At 44.6% G+C, this 19,459-nt stretch overlaps 1 protein-coding gene across 3 annotated transcripts in view; it reads left to right on the top strand.

Moving 5' to 3' along the window:
• Window positions 1–19,459, top strand: part of lhx4 (LIM homeobox 4) — a 326,165-nt gene that overhangs the window by 108,636 nt on the left and 198,070 nt on the right. For 2 of the 3 annotated variants that reach the window (XM_041208941.1, XM_041208943.1), the window contains exon 12: window positions 2,702–4,644. The exons of the other annotated variant lie outside the window; for it this stretch is intronic. In XM_041208941.1, the coding sequence (XP_041064875.1) occupies window positions 2,702–3,516 (815 nt within the window). In that variant the 3' untranslated portion in view covers window positions 3,517–4,644. Of the gene's footprint in view, window positions 1–2,701; window positions 4,645–19,459 lie in introns of those variants that run through there. 3 annotated transcript variants of the gene reach the window in all.

Here is a 19,459-nt window from a genome sequence, read left to right as displayed (position 1 = left end):
AATCCATAAACCCCAGAAGACAACATGATATTAGGCACACTGCTTCGAGCCCGGTACCCACTTAGAATGGGCACACCACGAGATTGACCGCCAGCCCCTTGTCATCATTTCATTGGGCAAATCTGAGCTCAATGCCCAGATGTTTCAGAACTCCACTCAACAGCCTCCAAATACCAGGTCATTCCAACGTTGGCAAAGAGTTCTTGGCGTATTTGGCTCTCTGATATTAAATAGAAAATGTAAAAAGTTCACAGTTCACTCAGGAGAACTTTTAAATTCCATTTCACACTATTTCAGCCTATACTACAGGCTGTGACACTGGCTCCTTTAAATCCTGCTTCACATCAGTTCCAGTTATACTTTATGTCCATGCATTGGTGAAACCCTTTGTATTGATGCAAAGTGTGTGAAATTCCACTTTTAATAAAATTGCTTATTTTTGTCTGCTTTGAGGGCGTGCTAATAACATCACATTCTTGGAAACTATACCTTTCAAACCATCTTTTTCTGCACTTTTATTACTGGGTTGTTAACTTTCGGGATTAGACTGATATTTCACCATGTTTTATAGAGAGGTATTTTAGCGCAATTTGTGCTGTGCTGGCAACAATCAGGAGAGCCAAGTCTACCTGTGATACTGTATATAAAAAAAATACTTGCCCGAATTTGGAGCCAGAAGTGGCAGGAACGGTTCTCCCAGCTCAATTGCAGGTATACCAGCCCCAGATCACACCCACCCCTCTTTTCTCATCCTGCGATGTCAATATGGGAAAGTCTATCAATTTTTATGGTCAAACCACATTCAAATGTCAGCATGGCTCAATTGGTAGCACAGTTACCCCGAGTCTGAAGGTTGAGAGTTCAAATCCCACTCCAGAGTTATGAGTACAAAAAACCCGGCTGACATTATGGTGCAGTACAGAGGAGGTGCTGCTCTGTTAAAGGTATTTCAGATGTGACCCTAAACCGAGACCCCGTCCAGCCTCTCGGCTGGATATTTTGAAAGAGCAGGGGAGCTCCTCCAGTCTTAATCCTTCAGCCAACAAGAGATTATCTGGTCGTTGACACACTGCTGTTTGTGGGAGCTTGCTGTGCACAAAAAAGCTGCTATATTTCCTACATTCCAACAGTGATTACACTTCAGAAGTGTTTCATTGGCTATAAAACATTGCAGATTGTATTGGGGTTGTGAAAGGCACTGTATAAACTCAAGTTCGCTCTCTCTCTCCTTTCATTCAGCCAGCTGCCGACACTAATTGCTCTGGTTGTGAGCAAGTCACTCTTTCAGAGAGTGGGAAATTTGGCAGCACAGGCGTTGATCATGGACCTTGAGCAGGATATTAAAAGGGAAGGATGGATAGATTAGAGAAAGCGAGGATGATTCAACAGATCAGCTTATTTACTTTCATAGATATTGAAAGAGCGCACCCAGTAACAAGGAGTTGAAGTTAAGGAAACCTTATGGCTCAAAACCCCTGAAAAAGATGGGAAAATGAGTCACAGATCTTTTTCCTACTCTCCCTCACCACATCTAATGATCTTTTTAAGAGGCCACTTCATGCCCTGTACCAGCGTGGTTTGAAGAGCTATCATTGGAAGTGCGAATTAATATAAAAGATGCACCAGGTTCTTAAGTGTGTCATTTGAATCCTATTTACCGATATTAATTAGTGTCCTCACCACTGGCTGTTTCTGCAAGGATTGTGGTGACTTAAGTCAACACCGGCCCAACAATTATTACAGTGGGACCTCCAGCTATAAGTTGGTGATTTCCCCCTGTTGATTTTCTACTACTGTTTTTGTTTTATACCCAAAACCAGGCCACTAGTGGGACAGCAACGCTCAGGGGTGAAATTTTATAGCCCCATTGCAGCAGGAGCCAGGCCGTAAAATGCAGCGAGCCGTTCAAAAGCCTATTGACTTTGGTGGGACCGTAAAATTGCGCTGGCATAAAACTCTGCCCCAGCTTCCCACTGTTTGGACGGGTGAGACTGCAGCACATGTTGGACCCAGATTTCAGCAGTCTTGTGGGGTGAGGCTGAAGCTCACTTGGCACTGAACTGGGATTGATCAAAGTCATTTTACTCAGAGCATTTGTTAGCCATTGGAGGGAAACTGTTCACTCCGTCAACTTTGGGGCTAAATTTGAGGCCAGCCTTCGGGGAATCAGGAAGCCTCTTGAATAGAATTGCTCAAATCTACAGCATAGAAGCAGGCCATTTGGCCCAACTGGACCATACCTGTGTTTGCATTACACACTAGCCTGTTACCACTCTAATTATCTTGACCTAGCCTGCCCCTATATCCCTGTGGTTCTTTTTCCTCAGTGTGTGGAACAAGCGTCCCCTTATTCCATCAATGCTATTGGCTTTAACCACATTCTCGCCACTCTCTGTCTTAGAAAAAACACACTCTATTAAACCTGATCATAGTTTTGTAAACCTCTACTAGGTATTTTCTTAGCCTTTTCACTTCAGAGAGAAGAGTCTCAGGCTGTTCAGTGTTTCCTGACACGTTCAATCCTGGTAACATCGTTAAATATCCTTTTTTTTGCAGTACGGAGAGCAGAACGGCAAGCAACACTCAGTGTTGTCTAACCAAGGTGCCAGATATATTTAACAGTACTTCTCTGCAACAGTGTAGCCTCTGAATTTTACATTGTATATTCAATTGACTTTTCTTTCTCATTCTGTCCCTTAAGGTGCACTAAGTGAGGATCCAATATTCCCAAAGCTTCAATGGCCACCTCCAGACATGTGTGCAGAATGTCACAGTGAGGTCGAAGGAGAGCACCAGTGGATTACAGACGAGGTGCTGAAATTTCTCAATGTGTATTATTCTCCGTCGAACATTGACTACACTTACCTGGAGGGGGAGCAGGAGCTACTGAAGAAACAGAAAGTGAGGGAAGAAGTTCAGCAGGACCGAGAGAAGGATGGCCCAAAACAAGAGGAGGAAAAAGATGAAGGAGATGAAGAGGATGAGGAAGAAGAAAGAAGTGAGGAAACACCAGTAAGAAATGATAAGCAACAGGAGACCTCCAAAGCCATAACAGGTATAAGAAGGGATGGGAGTCAAAAGAGGACTTTCATTACGGGCAAGCGTATGCGCAGAGGACAAGATGACATTGTGGACTTAGACACTTTTGTGAATGAGCAATACAAAAGCCAAGCTTTGAAGGACAGGGCTGAATACAAGAGAGCCAGCCTAATGAACGAGGGGTTCCACAGACCACAACTGCACCTGCAGTCCATCGATGACTCCGAGTCACTTGACTATGCTGTGTTTCAGTCAAGGCTGCAGAAGCGAGAGATTGGGCAAGGGTACCTTGAAGCCATATCTGAGGTCAAGAAGCAGAATTGGCTGGGCCTGCTGGGGATGAGCCTCTCACGCACAGATATCAGCTTGTGCGTTCTGCTGTACTTCCTGACCTTTCTATGTCTGGTCTCCATGTATCTCTATTTCAGAATGAGGTTTCGTTGGTGGAAATGGAAAAATAGATTTGCATCTGCTTGATTTGGAGTGGAGCGTACCACAGAAAGAAACGATGGAATGAATACATTGACTGTGTAGGCCACAGGGAGTGCAATGATTTCACCACCCCCACCCCTCCCCTTTATTAATCCTTTATAGATGAAGAAGGCCTTGACTTAAAAACACTTAGTTACCTGTAGTTGAGATAAACACTATTTCTTATGGGTCACTTGCAAATATACAATTCTGGTCATGTTTGGTTTCAAATTAAGATGTATCAGCTTTAGCACATTGCAACTTGACTTCTCTTTCCTAACTAAAAAAAGACATGGTCCGTCTCTCCAATAATGTTCCATTGCTGTTTGAAGGCATTCCTGTTTGAGAAAGTATGTTAGTACACTAAGTCTAATGTAATGCTTAACCTTGATAAATATACCAGAATCAAAATTAGATAAACCTCTTGCACCTGCCTTAAAAAGGATGTATAAGGCCAGATTTTGCTGTTCCTGTGCTCGGGCATGTTGAATCACCCAGGTGAAGGTTGATGGGAAAGCTGGGGAAGGAGGGAAACTGGCCGAATTTTTTCCCAGAAACAGGTAAATATGCTCTTTGGTAGTCAGGCCCCCTCATTGGTGGCAGGGTAACTAGGGAACATCACTTCCAAAACTCTAGCAAGCTGTACTTTACAAGTGACTACTTCTGAAACATTTCCAAAGATCCAACCAAGACCCCTTCTTGGAAATAGCTTTGTTCAAAAGCATGGTGAACTGGATAGATATCCCCACATGCATAGCATGTTTGATGGCCCTGATTTTACATCACTGCATGCTTGCTTACCTTGGGAAGCACTTTCATAAGAGAATCTCAATTAAGAGCCCATCACAAACTCACCGGCTGCAGACTACTCAACCTGCACTCTGTGATACCTGGTAGATGTCAAGACTTCCAGGGCTATAGGGGAAGTGGGAGAATTTTCTCTCTTTTTGGAGGGAATGCTAGTTTGAGCTGAAAAGTATTAAGTAGAAGCTGGCACCAAGCTAAGGATGGAAAATATTTTGGGCCTTTAATAAGGCACTGTGTACAAAAGGATTTTTTCTTGTGTTATTGTTTGGTATTAATCTGGCTGAGATTGTCAGCTCATTCATATAAATAAAAAACTTGTCAACCAGATACACTGCCCTGAGCCAAGTGACAATAGTATTGTAGGAGGATGAGGGAGAACAGGTAATTCTTTTTTCATGTCCGTGTGACTGAAGTCAGCCATGGTGTAGTGGGTAGCACTCTCACCTCTTGAGTCAAAAGGTTGTAAGTTCGAGTGCTCATATTCCGGAGACTTGAACACTACATCCAAGCTGAAATTTCAGTGCAGTACTTGGAGAGTGCTGCGCTGTTGGAGGTCTTTTAATTGAGAGATCAAACTGCAGCCCGGCTTGCCCTCACAGGTGAATGCAACAGATCCCATTGCAATATTCAAGGAAGTGCAGTGGAGTTCTCCTCAACGGACATCACTAAAGCAGATTTTCTTCTCATTTTCATTCAGTCATTTTCTTATTGCTGTTTGTGGGATCTTGCAGTGCAGAAATTGGCTGCCTGCTTTCCTACATTAAAATAAAGACATTACTTTAAAAAGAACTTCATTGGCCATAAATGCATTGGTACACCCTGAGATTGTGAAAGGTATTCTAAAAAATTATAAGTCCTTCGTTCTGACAGAAGTAATGGTGCAGTCAAAAATACCGCTGCTGGACTTAGTGTCTCTCCAGTTCACAAAAGGAGTTTGCCAAATGCTTTTTGGGGCAGAGCGTGTCCAGTTCAGGGCACAAGACCAAGCTGTGGATTCTGCCCACAGCCTGCCTGCTGCCCCCTGCCACCCTCCCACAACATGTTCTGAGAACCACCTACAAGTTGACCGAGGCGACACAGCTCAAAGATTCTTTCCCTCCCATCGCAGCTTCGAGTAAAAGAGCTAACTTTGTGTAATGGAGTTCAGCATATCCCTGTTTGAATACTGGAGCTGCTTGAGCAGATATTGAGAATGAACAAAACTGCCAGTGCGTCTGTAAAATGAGGAGGGAGAGTTTCACCCACCAGAAGCTCCTGCTGACCTTCGAGCGATCGTTTATTGATTGCGCTATTACTTCTTTCATGATGTTCAATGAATCTGAAAACAGTCCTCACATCTACCTTTGCCCCCACTATCATTTCCTGGTGTCACTGATCTATCAAGGAAGCATGTCGAGCACTCTCACTGGCCTGCCTGAGAGATGTACAGTTTAAAGTTTTGTTTCTGTTATGTATTAAACACAAGTTATGGGTGGGTCGCAGGGGGAGGGGGGGCTAAATTAATGGATTAATATTTAAAATTAAAAATGGTTGAGTTGTTCCCCTGTGGACGACTCCTGCTATTTTTACCTCAACCCCCCCCCCTCCCCCCCCCCCCATTATGAAGTTGTTGGGGTGATTGGAGAAGTAGCTCCACAGCCAGATGTTAACCCCCCGGCTGAACAAAGACACTGGATGGAATTTTTCACTCCTGCCAGTGGCGGGAATCATGGCAGGCGGGGATACTGAATTTGGCGTGATGGAAAAAGTCAATTTCCCACCAGGAGGAAATTAGCTTGGAATTTTGTTCTCTTAATTTTGATGGGTGGGCATGGGGAGAGTAACGGGTGTTGGCTCTGAAGGGAGGGAAGGCATGTGGAGGTGGATCGTGATAAAGTGCCGGATAATGGGAGGAGAGTCGAGGGTGATGCAGGGGAGAGGATTGGTGATATTGGGTGGGTCTATGTTGATAGGGAGAAGTTTGTGGGTGACAGGGGGAAGGTAGAAGGTGATGGAGCGAGTTTGAAAAGTGATGCGCACCGTTTTTCCAAACCGACCTTGACCACACAGTGAGATCCCTCGAGATGGGAGGAGGCTCCTTTCAGGTGGGTGGAATTTAAGGTCAGCACAGGTGGCTGGCTAAAGGCACACACTAATAATCATGAGGCAACTGGATGTTAAAGATGCTCAGTGTGTTCTCCTCTCCGTGGTGAAGCCGCATTGCAGCAGGTTTGCTCCCTGACTCATGGGTCTCATAACACTGAGATCCCAGCAAGGTGTGGAGCTGCCGTTCATTCTGTGTAATTTGCCGTCTGCTGCAGTCAGAGGCAGGAATGAAGGGAGGGAGGGAGGTGGATGCCTCCAAGGGACACGGCTGGTGGAGGGCAGCCAACTCGCAACTCCAAGCCTCCATCCTCCTGGGTGAATACTCATGGCTGCTAAGAGTTCATGCAGTTAGTCTTTCTATGCTATGAAGTCAATGGTATCACTGTAACAGGCTTGAAGATAGTGGAAACAAGTGGAAAAGCGTCCGCGTGAGGCTTCTTGCACGTGGCTCTCATTTGCTGGTCAAAGAGCAATGTCTCCATATTCATTAATGAACAAATGGGAGGAACACCCATCTCTGGTCCTCCGGGATGTCCTTTACCTGGAAGTGGTGGGGTGGGGAAGCCATGTCTAGACAGAGGCAAGATGAAGGGCTTAGCACTGGCCAGCAGGCTTTGAGATGGAGGGAAACCTGTAAAGGACGAGCTCACTCAATGTATCACTTCAATTCATTCACACATCTGCCGAGGCATTGCAGATGCAGGCAACCCTGCCTTGGTAATGGCTTTCATCCAGATGAGGAGAAGGAGGGCCCATTGCCATTTGGCACAAGGCCAGGAGGAGTATGGGCCTGAGCAGCAAGAGCCAATGAGGCCTCTATAAAGTCAAGAGGCTGGCACACATGGTACACTGCAACGGCAAACATTGGCCTGATGACTGGTGTATCACCGGTGGTGCCCTTATCGAGCAATGAATGAAAGGTAATGCCAGAGGTGCCCTTGTCTGCCCCGAGATGTGGTTGCTCACATCCATTGGCTTCTCCAGTGCAAGATGCGGCCATACGGATTCTGGAGGAGTAGTGTGGAGCTCCTGGTCCGCAGCAAGTGAATGTGTTTCCAGGGTCCAGGACCTTCGATCCCATGAGAGAAAGGTGGGGTGGGCCACTCCCTGCCCACCCAGCCACGAGATTCACCGCGCTCCTTGCAGATGCATAATTAATGAGCTGCAAAGCAGAAAGTCACATGTGGTCACTTGCCCAGCAACCCACGCTAAATTTCCTGTCCACCACCAGACGCGGCCAGGATTCGCTGGCCCAGCCAAAAGCCCATTGACTTTCGGGGGGTGGGGACCAGACAATTCTGGCAATGGGTGGGGCTGGAAAATCCCGTCCTTAGTCTCCAGAGTGGAAAAAGCTGCCCGCTGGATCAAAAGATGCGTGCAACGCCATGATGTAGCCTTATACCCACTTAATGCTTCTTACATTACAACAGAGACTGTGCTTCAAAAAGTTACTTAATTGACTGTGAAGGCGCCTTGGGACACCCTGAGGTCATGATATAAATGGCTCTTATTTTTGATCTGCATAGACTGCAGGCCAGGTAAGTAATACATGTCCTGTAGCGATAATGCTGCCTTTCTACAGCAGATATGTGCCATTCACCTATTTGGTGATTTTACTTCGTTGCCTGCGAGTGAGTCATTACTTCTTAGCCGAACTATCAAAAGTCCAGCCGTTCAGTCTATTTATCAGATTCATTTAGATTCAAAGAGGCAAACACTCGATGCTGAAAGTGAACTGCAAACCAAGGGAGTGGGTCAGTTAATCTTTCAGGCGTGACCCTCCTTCCAAGCTCCGGCAGAGCGCTAACAGGACCTCCCTCTTTCAAACTTGCCCACTGCACATGCCAGCCTTCCCCCCCGTGTGCTCATTCCCATTCCGGTTGCCAACCCTCCTGGATTCTTCAACCCGAGCGAGAGTAAAATGGCGGGTGATGCCGTCGGGCAGTTGTCCCGGTGTCAGCTTGCACGGGCAGCGGGTGCACGCCAGAGTTGGCAGCGCACCCGCCGACAATTGAGGGGCCTATTAAAGCCCTTAATCAATTCATTGAATTGAATCTCTCGCTGCCCATCCAACCATACGGCTGGCGAAAAGACCAAGCAGCCTTTGCATTTTTTGCAAAACTTCATCCACGGGCAGGATGAGGCTTCGAGCATTGATTAAAAAAGCAATGAAAACTTTCAAACCTCACTTTTAACATGTCCCCTGCTCATGCGACAGAGTTCACGTGAGGGGACATGTTTCCCTTCATTTTAAAACCTTTATGTGTGAAGTTAAAAAGTCTTCAGCTCCCTGACGCAGGGCAGGTCTGAGCCTTCAGGGAGCTTTCTGTGAAAGCACCCGCACGCATGCGCTGACTTCCGCACTCACTCCCCCCTTCTCCCTCCCCCCACCCACCCAGGCAGCACTGAGCCTTTAAGCGGTCAGGGCCTGATCGTGGGTGGCAATCCGTTTCGCGGCCGCTCCCAGGCCCACCCGCTGTGCCCGCCCGACAAAAAGGGAAAAATCCTCCCCCCAGGAGTCTCCAGGAATTAAACGTTTCATCTGCTGAGCATGAGCGATCCAAAAGCATAATCCTAGGCGACATTTAAAAAGAAAGCGATTTCTTAAATTTTCTTCACCCATTTTTGTAATTTCAAGTTTTGTTTTTAAAGTAGGAGAGGCTATCCGACTAGATAGGGCAATGGGAGGTCATGTGACAAAACCACAAAGAATGCATTCAATCAGAATAGGCAAGCCTAGACCATGCCTCATAGTTTTAATTCGCTCATCTAGAGACTTTACAGTGACTATTTGGTTAAAGACTGAAAGGTTCTCTGTGGAAGTGACTGTCAAATTAATCCTATTTCCCTGCTCTTTCCTTTTCAAGCTCTTCAATCTCATTCTCTTTTGAAGGCTACCATTGGGTCTGTTCCCGCCACTCTTTCAGCCAGTACCATCCAAATCTTAGCAGTGCATTTTAGATCATGTCTTTTGCCGCTGCTAACCAGGGTTGCCAACTTTGATTCAATGGATTCCTGGAGGTTTCATCACATGACTTGCCCCCAGATTCCAGCCATTAATTGGCCGACACATCCATCATTGTGACGTACTGCCTTCCAACACCAATTGAAAAGCAAAAATACTCCACCCAATTGGATGATCTTTGACTGTCCGCCAAAACAGCCTTTTTTAACCCCCGTTTTCTATATTTTGGTAAAGAGAAATGTCCAAAGAAAATGACAAAAAAAACCCAATCTTTTTCAATGTCCCAATGATGTTTTTCCAGGATTGCGCGCAGCTGTGCCCGAAAGATCGATCTTAATTCCTGGAGACTCCAGGCCAATCCTGGAGGATTGGCAACCCTACTGCAAACTCTTTGCCTCCAGAAGCAAGGCAGTGAAATCTTTCGTGCAGATGAGTTTTGGTGCCTGCAGTGGTGGAGGTAGAACATGTTGTGAGCATCATCCCTGGGATTACTTGGATATGGCAAAAGCCCTAGAGACTCCTGCCCACCGATGACAGAACAAGAGGTGGAACTACAAGGAGGGTATACAGTAAATCTCCTGCTGCCACCTACAAGTGATTGCTTGTTCAGGCAAACCGTGTTTTTCTAGGGTAAAGTATGAGAGATTGCTGGAAGGGAGACTAGAGCCGTAGCCGCTTAATTTAGTTTTTGAAAGCAAAGGTGGAAGATTAGCTCAAATTCTGTCATGAAAGATGATTTGCAGGGCACAAAAGTGCTATTCCTCATTCCACATCCCACTCACTCGCTTGGACTGTAGCCTAGCAATGTCCTGACAGTACTTCTGCGTGCTCTAAATGCAGTTTCCCTAAAGCCTGACAATCAAGGGTACATTCCTACACTGTGTGCAGGATGCAAGGATGGAAGAAGAGAAGTTGCTATATCCCCCATAGGATTGGAAGCCGGGGAACCCCTGGATATTTACACTAGATATTCCATTTGTGGTTGGTCGTTCTAACCTTAAATCACCTCTCACATCCAGTTGAGTTCATCCAAGCAGATGTGAATTGCTGCAGTACCTCATACTGTAAGTTTTTTTTAATCCCAAATTTTCCACAACCATAACGCTGTTAGATCATAATAGCAAGTAAGATGGGTGACAGCAGATCAGCTGCCATCATACCACTCCCCTGCCCCCGCTCCCAGCCACAATGTTGCTTTCCATTGATTTTAGTGGAATGAGAAACCAGGCAGGGTGTGTAACGGGTAATTTGATCTGTTTAGCGTCAGCTCTTCACCAAGTTAAAATCGACACCTCAAGTCTTAGCTGCTGCATCGAAATTTTGGCAATTCATTACTGAGCAGCAAGTTGGTGAACATGGCAAAAGTGTCCTGCAGGACACTGAGACATGACAGCAGGATTCCTTTAACAAGACAGCTGGAGTCATCTGTGTGCTGTGCAGTAAGGGTAATGATTAGCCGTGGAGCCTGGTCCTCTGGGAGCTGCAGTGACACTGCTCCAAACTAATTTAATTAAAGGCTCTTGACAGCCATACAACAGGACACTCTCAGCTCTTCTTCAAGAACTGCCTGATGCCACTATTAGAATTCATTAATGGATCACTTTAAAGAACACAACAGTTAATAACAATGCCTTGCCTTAAAGCTCACATGGTATGTATCATGGTAGCTGTCTCAGCGCTTGTAGCCCTGGTGTGGCCAAGGTAAAGAGGGATAATGCATGCTCTATTCTCATGTGGCTTCCTGGTATCATAAATGAGACTGCCCCTCTTAATTATCACAGTATCTAGCGTGATAACCCTAACAACTTCACTAAGTGCTTAATAAAATATACATTTTGGAGAGTGAATGATGTTCCAATTTTTCAAACTATATATTTTGCTTTATCCCTCCAACAATTTCCCGATAAAAGAGTTAATATTTCAATACGCAATTCACAGCAAAGGAGTAAAGTGAATGATAGCGGATCGGCTAACAATACATCGTAAGAAACGGGAACAGGAATCAGCCTTTTGGCCCCTCGAGACTGCTCCGCCATTCAATTAGATCGTGGTCGATCAACGTGGCCTTAACCCCACTTTGCTGCCTCTTCCCCAAAACTCTTGATTTCCTTGTCAATCAAAAATCTGGCTAACTCAGCCTTGAGTATAATGAGAATGTAAGAATATAATACAACGGTGAAACTCCCGTGCTTGACGTTTGCCTCTTGCTATAGCCAGTAAGTTATGTTGTGCGTAGTTGCCAACAGTACAAGCTGCTGTTTCAGGTCATTGTCCTAAAGCTCTGAGAAGGTTCATTTCCTCTGGTAGCTCACAGTTCAACACTGCAATAGAATTCCTTTTCTGAACTATTTTAACATGGCTGTTAACCTGCAAGCCTCTGGGAAATGGAGCCACATGTGAGGCTCTGACTGGAGAAACAAAATTCCCTCCAAGTCAAATACATTCAATTTATAACTGTGACCTCAAACCCAGGGTGAGGTTAGCGTGTGTACACATCTCAATGTTGTGTGATGACCAGTTTAATCCAGTGTAGGTGATGAGTGATGGACAAAAATGTCATTGAGATTTTTCAAAGTGTATTCATTTTATCCTGCTTGCCATCCCAATTCTAGTATCTGGGTGGCATTGTGATACTCACTAATACTGTTAATCTCAGAAAGCCCAGCCCCAAGGTCAGGAGTTCACTTCACTAAATCCCACCGCCTGCTCCCAAATGGGGGCATTTCACATTTACTGGCATAACCTGTTTTTAGCACGTCATATAGAGTTGCCAACTCTGATTCAGCGTGTTCCTGAAGATTCCATAAGATGATTCCAGCCTGCAACTGTCCCACCCCCATGATCCCACCATTGATCTCCTGACACATATACCTTCTCAGTCCATTACCCTCTCATATCACTTGGAAAGAATAGATTCTTCATTAGCTGATTGGATGGTTCTTGACTGTCAGTCTGACAGCCTTTAATTCATCTCAAATTTTTTTTTATTAAACAAGTGTCTCAAAGAAAATGGAATAAAAAATACAATTGTTTGAGGGCCCTTTGATGTTTCTCCTCGATCCGTTATAGTAGTGTCCTGGAGATTAGTCTTTCATTCCTGGAGAATCCAATACAATCCTGGAAGGTTGGCAACTCCATTCGCAAAACGTGTGTGAACTTAACCAATCATGGGAAGATTATTCCAGAAAAAAAAATTGAGAAAATTGCTGGATAGCAATAAAAACATGCACCTAAGCTTTGCAAACTGTTGGTGGGGGACTCCCAGTCTGCCTGGGATTTTTAAATCATTGCTTGAAGAGGAAGGCACCAGTAAGCTGTCACCATAATTCTGATTCAGTGATGGGGTTGCTCCAGTCTAACTTTAAGAGTGTTCAACTCCCAACAAGCAGATCCGAGGTGGAATCCCAGCTCTGGCTGACAATATTACTGTTTGGATTTGCACCACTCCCACTCAATCATTTAGAGAGATTTTGAATAACAAGGTTCCATGCACGGCGCAGTATTTAATAGAGGGGATAGGGGACGCGCCCTCTGGCTGGAGAGTTAGGGAGAGCCCCATGTGGCCTCTTTTAGGGAAGGCCCACCATGTTAAGTGCCACTCGGGCATTTAACTGGACAGCAGCCAGGGCCTTCCCCGAGACCAAGGACCCCAAAAATGGACATGCCACCTGCCGAGAGCGACTGGCCAATCAGAGGCTAGCAGCTCCATTGAATGGCAGCACCACCGGGGAGGCGGTGGCTGCTGCTGGTAAGACACTCACCCGAGCCCAGTATCATTACTGGGTCCAAGGCCAACAAGTGAGTAATGGCAGACAGGGTTCGGCAGCAAGGACCTCCCCACCCGCCTCCTGCCACTTTCCTCAATCAGGCACTGAGTGTCTTTGAACAAGACCCCCCCCCACCCCAGCAGTCACATGGGTTTGCTTGTCATGGTCTCCACATGATGAGCCCACCGACCCCCCACCCACCACTGAGTTAATACCAACAGTCTCGGGATGAGGCCCCAAAGTGGGCCTCACCCCTCCTCCCGCCTGATTAAATGACTCCCCTCCCTGCTGCCAACTCATAATGGGGGACAGCATTAAATTCCACACCTACTGTTTAAGGGTACACCAGAGGGCTGGCCGTCAATTGGATGTGGGGGTGATGGAAAGATACATGGCATTAAGGAAGAAAATATAATGGAGAAATTAGGTGGCAAGAGTTAAGATGGCACTTACTGAGTGGGTGAAGTTAGTTGCAGTTCCAGATAAAGAAGTGGTGCAATCAGAGGTTTTCTGTAACATTGTGATTATGAATGTATTGATGGTAACAGACTATCAAGCAAGTCACATCCTCTTCCTCAGAGGATCTGATTTTCTTTGTAGGGTTCCAGAGCTTTAAACATGCAAACATACGAATTAGGAGCAGGGGTAGGCCACTCGGCCCCTCGAGCCCTCCCCACCATCCAATAAGATCATGGTTGATCTGAATGTAACCTCAACCTCACATTCCTGCCTATCTCCAATAACCTTTCACCCCCTTGTTATTCAAGAGTTTATCTAGCACCACCTTAAAAATATCCAAAGACTCTGCTTCCACTGCTTTTTGAGGAAGAGAGTTCAAAGACTCACAACTGCTGTGAGAGAAAAAAACTCCCCTCAAATCTCTCTTAAATGAGTGACCCCTTACTTTTAAACAGTTTTAGTGCAAATACCCAGTGACATTTGAAGTAACAGGAGTTGCATTGAAGTGGAGATTTTACTTTTCCTGCAATCCTGTCAGCGATCAGGTTAGTGAAGAGATTGTTTTTGCTTTTGCTGTACACAATGAAGGTGTAAAATGGCCACAAAAATCAAAGGATTTCTCTGATCTGTAAGCAGATATCACAGGAATTCCAATTCTTTCAAAGATCAGGGTGGTGGATAAACAAGGTTCAAGGCCATTTGCCCCGTAAACCTGTCTCCAGATGTTCCTGTCACCCATGAGTTACTAATTGGCTTGTAAGCAGAGCAGACCTGTGGGGGATAATTACATGCGTTTTGGTGTGTTAATTAATCGTACAATTGAAACACTTACTTTCTCTCCATCCATTTGCTTTGAACTCTACATCCAGTGTCCAGTTTCCAGCCTTTCACAAATACCACTCAGAAACCAGTTCTAGAACGATCTTGGGAGGATTGCCCATCTGATTGGTTCCTGACTTCAAGAAGGCTTCACAGGGCTGGGAATTCAGCATGTGGCAATTGGAAACACAGCCCCTGAGCCTACCACACCAGGCAGCAGCACAGTGGCCCCATTCTGTTATCCTAAATATGGGTGTATGCTGGGAATAATAGTCATGCAGCAGGCACTACAAGTAAATTATTTTTATTCCTTGCCCTCTGCTATTTTTTCCCCCTTTGACGAACTTGCCTTGTTCCACTCAGCTGCAGGAACAAGGCGAGTTTAACTATAAAGATTCCCACAAGGCAAAAACACATCAATACAATTTCAGAAATTGTACCATCAAGAGCGTAGCTCAAGCAGCTTTTAAACATCACGTGAACCCAGAGACACGTAAACTAACGAGAACCCACTGCATATCATGAGCAGCTAGCGTTTATTTTGGGCCAGTGCTTCACTCTTGTTCCTGACAAGTGATTGAAAGCTGAAGTCCAGGTTCCTGGGATTCAGTGAAATCAAATGTCATTGTATCGCTTGGTGTGAACTGTAATTGTTGCATTGGCTTTGTTTCTGTTAAGGGACAGAACATGTTGTATGTGTTTCATCAAAATCTACTCCATCTCCCTCTCTCTTGCCCACATCACATACCTATATATGATATACAGTATTCAGCACATCAGCTGCATAAAAAGAATGTTACGGACAGGAGAGAGCTTAATTTAAACAGCCCCGATTTCTCCACTCTTTCCCCTTTTGTAAGTGGTGGTGTATTTTCCCCAACCTCTCAGTTTTGGAGTGATTCAACTCTCTACCAGTAACCCCACAGCAAAGCAAGATATGGTAAAAAATTAGAGGGTTAATTTATTTCACATGCACGCAAAATGCAGGAAGGGGATTCATAACTTCTGCCTCTTTTTCACATTCATATAATAAAAGAGAGATAAGAGAAAGAAAGGGGTTCAGAACAAAGACCACAAACAAAATAAGAATTATGATTTTACATGAGTCCCAAACCAAAAAGTCCAATGGTGTACTCCTTCAGTGGTTATCAGGCCGAAACTGTTGCAGGGTGATCTGCTTTTCCAGAAGCGGTGACTTCCACAATGGAAGAAGGCACAAAGAGATAAATTAGTTTTGTAGGCACAGATACAGAAGTTCAGATTTTCCAGTAGTACCAGTGTAGACAAGGGCCAGGTAATTTAAAACCTGGACACCGCCCTGGTTCTGTTGCTGCTCTGTCGAAGGGAAATGGCAGACTGCCTGGGTTCAGTGCAATATTACAGGTTCTAGCAGGTGGGGGAGGCCATGTGACACACCTCCCAGTTCTTCCCCTGGGATTTGGACAAAGAATGTATTTTCCAGGTCTGGAATCTTGAGATGTTTAATAGAGGTGTTCAGAGTCCATTTGTCCTTGCAGACACCCCATCTCCGGTGGTAAGAATTCTGTTTTGGAAATGTAAAGAGTCTTTATGCAGTTCTGGCGGGGGGTGGGGAGGGGGGGCATTAGTGCCTTATTTGAGATAACGAGTCTCTGCTGTTGACTGAAGGCTAGAAATTCCTCTGGTATGAGTCAGGCATGTCAGGGTAAAGCATTTGTCCATCTAAAAAACTAATTTAAAGCATAGTCAGGCTGACATAAATATATTTTTTTCCTTCCTATTTTCTGGATGGCGCAAGAAGAAAATAGGCTTTTAAAATCCTATGAAACATATATTATATAGAATAAGTAGTTGGCAGGGAGCTTAATGCTAACATTCAGTTTTAGCAGTCCAATGTTTGTAAACTGCCTGAGAAGCTGATATTGTTGCAAGTGTTGTTCTGTAGCTCTCCTAACCAACCATAATGTGCCATCATGCTGAATCGTGGAGGCCCATATAGCACACCTGCTTCAAAGTAATTGCTATGATGTTCATAAATGAGCCAGTTTAAAGTAACTCCACCTTCATATAAAAATGTGTGGCAAACCCCTTTGAAGACCTTTGAAGTAGGGACGTCCATTTCATCACTTGGAAGCGCGCCTTTATGATAGAGATCAAATGTACTGTATTTCTTCCAGTTCCTCCCCAAACATTTTCTCATAAAGGTGATGTCCCTTCATGAAGAGTTTTGTTAGTCTGTACAATCCTCAAATCACCAGGCCATTAAAATCGATAAACATAGGTTTGTACTCAAAAATTTCCAATCCAGACATATGATTACCAGTTGTGGCAGGTGGAATTCAGTGGGACCAGCTTGGAAATGTCCTCCAAATTATTCCTGAGAATGGAGCTTATATATTGTTTCTGCGTGTTTACCTGAGCCTTGCTGTCATTCAGTACTGGCACTTCCACATCCAAAAAATAAAATTGCTTTAATGGGTCCGATTTAAGTGGCTTCAGTGAGTTATTTTTGGTACAAAACATATTGTTCCCTATTTGTATCCAGTGTACCTGAATGTGTGTTATCAAGTAATTGTGTATATCTGTCTACAGGATCTGTGTACACATGTAAAATGGATGATTTATTGAAATTACTATAGATTAAAAAATCTTACACCTGCATGTATTTCCTGTTTCTAAAACAGTTCCCTATTTTCACATAGTTACCACACTTTTAAGCTAGCTTTTTTTCCATTATAAATGCCAGATATCGGAGTGATCAAACAGGGCAAAAGTGAGGGATTCTAAGTGCATGTGTATAAATGCATGTCGCATGGTAAGTAACGTTGGTGAGCTGTAGGCACAAGTTGCCACAGGGGACTTTGATATAATAGCAATAACAGAGACCTGTTTCAGTGGAGGGGAGAATCAGAAACCTAATATTCCTGGCTACAGGTATTCATGAGAGAAATGGAAGGAATAAAAGGACAGAATGGGCAGCATTGATCAAAGACTTTATTGCAGCACTGGAAAGTGGTGATATAGTTAAGGAGTCAAAGAAAGTGCTGGATTTTATGTTTTTCGGCGGGGTGAGGGAGGCAGAACAGAAAGTGTGTGGCCCATTCCCTCCCCCCCCACCCCCCACAACAGTCTCAGCTCGGCCAATTAAGTGACAGATGAGCAATTAGCAGCCACCCAGTGGGAAAACGGACAATTAGTGCTGCAAGGGGGGTGGGTTCCGTGCTCAATCTAGAATCCAGGCCGAGACATCATACAGCAGAGTGGGGTCATGCCATGAACAGGAAGTCGTGTCACGGTTACAAATTTAAAGGACCCTTGTCCCCAGAATCTGTCTTTATTTCTGATGGAAGACTCAAGAAGGTGAATAAATGAAATCAACAATCATACAGACACTGTCATTTTCCACAGCAGAATGTGCTGGTGCATTGAGACATAGTCCCAGTGGCAGGCCTTTTCTTTACCCTTTTGCCACCTGGTCTTAGCTGCGGTAAACCACTCCCAAACTATTCCCTGTCCAATGCCTGAAAAGTGAAACGGGCAACAGACGAGTTGCAAACAATTGAATATTTAACAAGCTCAATAGCTTGTAAATTGATCATTTCAAAGTGGCGGGCAGGCTTCCGATTTCTGCACCCACTCACCTTCCATACTTTCAGAGACCGACATGATGATGTTGCATTGCCAACCTGACATCGTCATGCTATATTTTACGTTTGCTTGTGGGAAGGTGGCCTGCCCAATTTGCAGCTGGCCAGAAGAGGAGCTGCCTAAGACTAAATCCTAGGATCCAGAGACCCAGGTAAGTGTCAGGGATCCCAGGGCAGGGAGGGCGGGGAGGGTAGGGAAGGCCTGGGGATGTTGCGAGAAGGGTGATTGGGGTCTCAGGGGATAGGCTGGTGGGGGTGTGGTGAGGGAGGTCCAGGGGTCAGAATGGGGGTACCCCCAGTCAGAATGTTTAGAGAATATGTATATGCAGGAGCAATATATATTGTATTTTATTGTGTTGACAAGCGAATATAGATAACAAAAACATTATGATACAATCAACAAACACCAGCAAAAGCAGGTTTTGAGATTATTCTTCCCCTTGCTGTTTGTGAGACTTGATGAGCGTGAATTGGCTGTTGCGTTTTCCTACACTATAACACTGGCTGCATATCAAAATTATTTCATTGTCTATGTGGGACCGCCTGAGGACATGAAATGCACTATTATAAATGAAAGTTATTTTTTTCACCTGTCCATGTGAGTTTGACTTGCTGTGCCACAAGAATGATGCACAGGCAAAGAACTCTTGGCCTCAGGCTAAATTGTCTTTAGTCACACTGTTGCTGAAAAAATAGTTATCTAAGGAAGTGCCCACGTTCAAATGGGATTGGTTGCAGGTTGGTGAGCCGCTTTGCAATGTGGTAAATGAATATTAAATTTTTTGTAAATAGAAGTGGAGCCAGTAAGAATATAAGTGATCTAATGGCTAATGCCCCTTTATTCCTCAATCAAAATCCTAATGGACAGTATGATTGTTAACTCTGTACTGTGGTTTTCCCATCCATCTTATCATCAGTTTCTAATATTATGAAGATGTGCTTAAATCAAATATTGATTGTGATCCATCGGCTGGAAACATGAAATTGGACTTTTAAAAGACAGATTTTGTTGAAACAGAGACTTTAACTCACAGCAATATGGCCGATATTAATTTACATTACTATATATTCCACATTCCAACACCATAGAGAGGACACAGCAAGGGTACGAAAACCATCACAGGCAATAGCACCCCCCTAGGGTTTGAGAGTGACCTTCCTCCCTACCCTATCAACAAGATCTATGGAGGCCATCTACAGTATTCAACACCTGAAGACAAACCACTCTAATGTTAATTGCTTGGACAAAAAGACCCTGATTTTTAAGATAGCACTCCAGATGAGCTAATCGAGTTATAATTGGAATACACAATTATGTTTGAATTACTGGCAGCTGGAGAGAGATCACACTACTAGCCTATATCATTTGTGTAGTTTAAGCACATTGATATCTTGAGCAAAGCTGCTGCTCCGTGTAGCCC

The sequence above is a fragment of the Carcharodon carcharias genome, chromosome 16, assembly GCF_017639515.1.
Source record: "Carcharodon carcharias isolate sCarCar2 chromosome 16, sCarCar2.pri, whole genome shotgun sequence".
NCBI classification, from domain to species: Eukaryota; Metazoa; Chordata; class Chondrichthyes; order Lamniformes; family Lamnidae; genus Carcharodon; species Carcharodon carcharias.
Note: the sequence above shows the minus strand (reverse complement) of the source record. Positions and strands in the feature narration are given on the sequence as shown.